Source organism: Echiichthys vipera (assembly GCF_963691815.1).
Source record: "Echiichthys vipera genome assembly, chromosome: 18".
Taxonomy (NCBI): domain Eukaryota; kingdom Metazoa; phylum Chordata; class Actinopteri; order Perciformes; family Trachinidae; genus Echiichthys; species Echiichthys vipera.
The window spans coordinates 27,934,882-27,941,659 of record NC_139843.1 but is presented as its reverse complement, the minus strand read 5'-3'; the positions used below and the strand labels follow the sequence as shown (position 1 = coordinate 27,941,659).

The window sequence follows — 6,778 nt, the reverse complement described above, 5'->3', positions numbered from 1 at the left end:
ACTCTTGTGTTGATTGCTTTAAATTTTGAAGGAGAGTAGCCAAAAAAAAACTACAAAAAAAGATTTGGACACAATTCAAAAAATGGCAGAAAATCCAGGAGGCAAAAGAATAATTTTGTTTGAGATTTTCTGCTCAAAGTTACAGAACATAAAGTTTATTGTTATAGCACCACCATCTGGCAAAATTGCACCATCTTGAGCACAAAGCACATGGCTGGGTCCTCAGCAATACAATCTTGTTAGATAACCGTTCTAAACAATATACTACATTTACATTTCTATTGTCTTCCTGTGTGTTCCAGGAGAGTGGGGATCCAGCATGAAAAACAAAACACCAAACGTTTGATAAATCCATTTTAATGGAAAATGTAAAACCCTTTTGAACTTTAATGTACAAAGAATGTAACACTTGCACTTTAAAATTTGAAATTGAAGCAAGCCATGTTTTAAAAAAATACCTCAGTGAATGTATATATGTATATATTTACACATTATTGTAAACAGTTTCATTATTTTATCTTTTAACTTCAAAAGTTCACCATAGTAAATATTAACTAAACAAAAAACAAGACAATTCATTCTTTTCTTAAATAAATTACATCTTTTTTGTAAATGTCTAAATTTTACAACAAATACTTTTTCATAAAATGCTGAAGTGTATAAGCCATTTGTTCTTTCTTTACATAATACAACTTTACAGATTCTTTACAAGAGTTTGGCAGTTCATTTTCAGAAAATGTATTAATGACATGAGGACTGTAGAGCATCAACATTTCCCAAAGTTACAGGCATAAGCTGGGGCGTGTGTATATGTGTGTGTGTGTGTGTGTGTATGTGTGTGTGTGTGTGTGTGTGTGTGTGTGTGTGCGCGCGAATGTGTGTTCTCCATCACAGTAGAGCCGTATTACAACTGAAAACCACGTACTAAAAAAAAAAAAAACTGTACAAGTCACATTTACATAATACTTTTTTTGTCTCAATAACAACACATATCATACAGCTATAAAATAAATACATCTTAAAAGAGGGAAAAAAAAACAATGTTTGTATGAAAAAGAAAATTAAGAACAAAACCGCAACACACAGATAGACTAGACTAGAAAGAAGGAGAAAATACAAATTACAGACGGAACAACAACGAGGGAGCAGCAAAACTCGCTGTTGGAACATCTCACACTTCTCCCATTTTTCCCCCTCAACTCTTTTTTCCCCCTCCAGATTTTTAATAGCAGAGATGACAGTTTGGATCCTGATGCTGCTTGCTGCTGGTGATGCTGTTGTGATCAGCTAAATCATCTGTCCTAGATGTTGTGTTGGCTTCTGCTACAGGCAGGGATTAAACCTGCTAGCCTTCATAATCATCAGCAGATTATAGTGGGAGAGCAGCAGGGGGCTCAGTGTCTCCATCGTCACTGACACCCGACCTGCCAACTTAAGATGACAGGACAGTCTCCATTGAAAGAGGATGCACCACCAGTCACACTAATGAGTCTGGTTTCAGTGGAAGCGTGTAGTGCTTTTTCCTCCAGAATAGTGGCTTTTATAAGGCTCCAGACCTTCATGCTGTCCTGTGTTTCCCACAATGCCTCGGCCCTCCCTGTGTTCTTAGTCCATGAAACACAAAGCGGTGTGTTAGCTGAGGTTTGATCCCTGTCAGCCCAGAGGCCGCTCTGGTCTTGTGTTTGTCTCCTCTTTGCACAGAAGGTTTGGGGTGATGATGGAAGTGAGTGTGCCTCCGCCTCACTACCTCGATGTGTGATGCACTTTACACCATGAGGTCCCCTGGGTCACATGACCAGCTCTGACCCTAAGACCACCTCTTGCAGTCCTCCATGTGAGGAGGTAGGTGTGGGGAGAGCGAGGTGCTAATGGGAGTTGTGTCCCTCTCTGGAAGGCTAGGGCGAGGCTGAGGGGGTGTCATGAGTTCTCTTCCTCGTGGTCTTCCTCGGAGCTGCCCTTCTTCAGGGAGCTCACTGCCTCCTTAACACAGTGGTACAGAATGTTCTTAACCTGAGGATGAAGAGGACAACGTATCTTTACTAATGTTATTGCTGTGCGTTCTACTGGAACAGAAGCTCACATTTTAGTCCTGAACTGTAAACTCAGAAGCCCATATGAACACTAAAACTAGTTTTCATTGCTGCATTTATACTGGCCATACGGAGTAATTTCATAATAATATCCAATCTAAGTGATAATTACCAGAATTACTTACACTTTGGCAGTAGTGTCTTTGTAACACCGTGTCCTACCAGCGAGTGACGCTCTCTGTCAACACTGAATCTGTTAAATATGCACTGAATTTGTAAAACAGGCTGTAAAATATGCTTCTTAAACAACTACATGTTCGGAGCAACAGGAGACTACCAAAAAATAATGCCAAAAATAATCTTTATATGTATATACAGTACAGATCAAAAGTTTGAACACACCTTCTCATTCAAAGAGTTTACTTTATTTTCATGAATATGAAAATTGTAGATGCACTTGGGGACACTTTCAAAGTTTTCCCAATTTTTTGGACAGACTGACCTTCATTTCTTAAAGTAATGATGGCCACTCGTTTTTCTTTACTTAGCTGTTTTTTTCTTGCCATAATACAAATTCTAACAGTCTATTCAGTGGGACTATCAGCTGTGTATGCACCTGACTTTTGCACAACACAACTGATGGCCCCAACCCCATTTATAGGGCAAGAAATCCCACTTGTTGAACCTGACAGGGCACACCTGTGAAGTGAAAACCATTTCAGGTGACTACCTCTTGAAGCTCATCAAGAGAATGCAGATTGTGTGCAAAGCAGTAATCAGAGCAAAAGGTGACTACTTTGAAGAAACTAGAATATAAGGTGTATTTTCAGTTATTTCACACTTTTTAGTTAAGTACATATTTCCACATGTGTTAATTCATAGTTTTGATGCCTTCAGTGTGAATCTACAATGTCATTAGTCATGAAAAGAAAGGAAACTCACTGAATGAGAAGGTGTGTCCAAACTTTTGGTCTGTACTGTATATAAGGAGCCGGTGCCACAGTCACTTCACAAACCCGCTCCGCTCTGCCACACACATACAAACTTGGTAACATTCACACACATGCAAGCAGCCTTGCAGTGTGACGGTCAGACATACTGATGACCTCTGCTCTTACCATATCTGACTCTGTTTAGCTCCAACAATTCAATTCAATTCAAAACAACACAATTATTCAGGTTTTTGTAGTGAAATGAGTGGGTCTCGTCTAGATAACTTTTCCTCTCATGAATGACAGGAATAAATAGAAACAGGGCATTTTACAAAAGTTCCACTCAAAACATTAATAAACAGTTTTTTGTAATAATTGTACTAATTACTCAATAAATGTGATGAAGTAATGGCTACACCCATCTCCCTGTGTGTTTACCTTAAACACACCTCCTTTTTTTTAAAAGATTAATTTTTTGGCAGTTTTTATTTTTTATTACAGAGGACAGATATGAAATGGGGTGAGAGAGAGAGGGGGAGACATGCAGCAAAGGGCCGCAAGTCAGAGTTGAACCCGCTGCCGCTGCCTCGAGGACCTTCAGCCTCTTTACATGGGGCAACTGCTCTAACCACTGCGCCCCTAAACACACCTCCTTTGTTTGACCACAGTTGGCCTGACTCCAGGATCTAAATTGTGAGCTGAGGTGAACCTACACTGACACTGCTAATAAGCTGGGGCCTTATTTATAAAACTGTGCGTAGGATTCACTTCAAAGGCGGTGTAGGGACAAAACATAGGATGCGTGCGCATAAAAATATTGGGATTCATGAAACAGTGCGCATGTACGTCCGACGCTGGTTTCCCTTTATAAATCACAATCAACTCTAAATGTGGCGCAGCTTTAACGGCTTCATGTCACGCCCATAGATGCCTATAAATAGTCAATGAAAAGCCCAAAATGAATATTCATTCATATCGACATCATGACAAACACGGAGAGGAAAATGAATAAAGACGACATAACAATCAATGTGAAGTTGATGTTCTTGTTGGAGAGGTGGAAAAAAAGATAAACATGTTGTCTGGAGGGCACAGTTGGGCATTACTAATGACAAAACAACCGTAGCTTGGCAACATGATGCAGACACAGTTAATACAGCAAGTTTTTTAAATTACTTTGCTGCATTTCTCGCACACCTTTCCACTCTCTCACCGAACACAATATTGCTGGGAGATCTTAACATACACATTGACAATATAAACCATCCTTTTACCAGAGACTTTACATTCTGCCTTGAGAACTCCGGACTCCGCACACCCATATTCCCACACACTCCAAAGGACACATCCTGGATTTAATATGCTGCTCTGGTGTCACCCCTATTGACTGTGCATCAACTGAACTCCCCGTCACCGACCACTTCCTCCTCTCATTCAACGTCAATCTCACTCTTTCCATCACTAAGTCCCCTCATCTCATTTCGCAATATTAAGGACATAAACACGGACTCTCTCTACTCTAGTATTGACAATTTCATGGACATTGAAGACTTATCGACCCCCGAACAGCTGGTTTCATACTATAACACCGGACTTCATGATATCCTCAACTCCCTGGCTCCACTAAAAGTCGGATCCGTCTCCTTCTCCCTCTCTGCTCCCTGGTTTATGCCTGAACTCCGGCTTATGAAAGCCAAAAGCAGGCAGCTTGAATGGCTTCACCGTAAAACTGGATTTACTGTTCACAAAGAAATGTACAAAAATCATTTTCTGCACTACCAAGCATGTATAACTAAATCCAAATCAAACTATTACTCCAGCATAATCTGTTCAAATGGAGGTTACACCAAGTCCCTCTTTTCACTGTTCATATACATATATATCATATATATATATATATATATATATATATATACAATATCACCCGATCCCCAGTTTCTATACTACCCCACTTGTACTCAACTGTCTTCTGTAACTCTCTTATGTCTTTCTTCAACACAAAAATCCAGACAATCCATCAGGATCTCGGTTCAAACTCCTCCAGTGTCACTTCTGACCTGCACCTACCCGCCCACCCCTTCTCCTCTTTCAAGCTCCCCACCCTCTCAGAGATCTCCGACCTCATCCATAGGTCCAAGTCCACCACATGTCAGCTGGACCCCCTCCCCAAAGTTCTGGTTAAATCCTGCCTCCCCTCTCTGGTCCCGCTCATTTCTGCCATCATCCACTCCTCTCTCACCACTGGAACTGTTCCTACATCATTCAAAACCGCTGCAATAACCCCAATCCTGAAAAAACTTGGTGCAGATCCTACCAACTAAAATAATTTCCATCCTATTTCAAATCTGCCCTTCATTTCCAAAAGCCTGGAGAAAATAGGCACTACTCAACTCCACTCTCACTTATCACTTAACAACCTGTATGACCAGTTTCAGTCTGGTTTCTGTACCCTCCATAGTACCGAAACCGCACTTGTAAAAATCACCAATGACCTCCTCATGGCAGCTGATTCTGGTCTACTCACAATCCTCATCCTCCTCGACCTGAGTGCAGCCTTTGATACCATCAGCCACCCCACCCTCCTCAATAGATTACGTTTCATCGGCATCACCCACACTCCACTAAACTGGTTCAGATCCTACCTTCCAGGCCGCACTCAGTTCATCCAACTCAAATCCCCTGTCACTTCAGGTGTGCCCCAGGACTCTGTCCTGGGCCCCCTCCTTTTCATCATTTACCTTCTTCCAACAACAGATTTCACTGTTATGCAGATAACACCCAACTCTGCCCCTCCAGTAAACCTACCTCCACCCTCCCACCCTCCCACCCTCATCCCTTGCTGACTACCTAACTGCCATAAAATCCTGGTTCTCCTCCAATCTTCTCAAACTAAACAGTGACAAAACTGAGGTTCTCCTCATCGGTTCCAAATCAACATTTCCCAAGAGACCAACAGTTTCTCCATAGCCATCAACAACTCCACTGTCTCCCCCTCCCCACAGATCAAGAGTCTGGATGTCATCCTCGACAGTACTCTATCTTTTCACTATCATATCAATAACATTACTCGGTCTATTTATGTTCACCTATGCAACATCAACCGCCTCCGCCCCTCCCTCACCCCCATACCCATTCTATTCTTCTTCATAGACTCGTCACTTCTTGCCTCGATTACTACAATTCTCTCCTCTCCGGTATCACTCACAAATCCCTCCATAAACTCAACAACTTAAGTCCAAAACTCAGCTGCCCGCATCATCCCAAGAACCCCATCCATCCCCCATATCACCCCCGTCCTACAACAGCTCCATTGGCTCCCAATAAAGTTCCGCATTGAATTAAAAATCCTCCTCTTAGCATTGAAGTTCATCCACAGCCTCACCCCCCACCTGTCTGACCTCCTCCACGTTGCCTCGCCCTCCCGCACTCATAGATCCTCCTCCTCCATCCACCTGACTGTCCCACCTGCCCGTCTCACCCCCATGGGAAGCAGAGCATTCAGCCTCTCTGCTCCCAGTCTGTGGAACTGCCTACCACCAGAACTCAGGAACATTCCCTCACTCCCTCACTTCAAATCCAAACTGAAAACCCACCTGTTCAAAACTGCCTTTTCCCTTTGATCTTATTTGCATTGTGTTGTTGTTGTTATTTTAACCTGATTTGATAATTTTTTTACTGTTTTTAACAAATGTACGGTGTCCTTGAGTGCTTAGAAAGGCGCCTATAAATAAAATGTATTATTATTATTATTATTATTAGAAGGTCAGACTGTGGAAGAAATGAAAAAAAAATAAATGAAAGCATTTTCATTCTCAC

At 41.7% G+C, this 6,778-nt stretch overlaps 1 protein-coding gene across 3 annotated transcripts in view; it reads right to left on the bottom strand.

The window, feature by feature from the left end:
• Positions 1-347: 347 nt before the first annotated feature.
• Positions 348-6,778, bottom strand: part of jmjd1cb (jumonji domain containing 1Cb) — a gene marked incomplete at its 5' end in the record, with an annotated part of 219,480 nt that continues 213,049 nt past the window's right edge. For all 3 annotated transcript variants that reach the window (XM_083933314.1, XM_083933315.1, XM_083933316.1), the window contains one exon: positions 348-2,010. In XM_083933314.1, the coding sequence (XP_083789440.1) occupies positions 1,918-2,010 (93 nt within the window). In that variant the 3' untranslated portion in view covers positions 348-1,917. The remainder of the gene's footprint in view (positions 2,011-6,778) is intronic.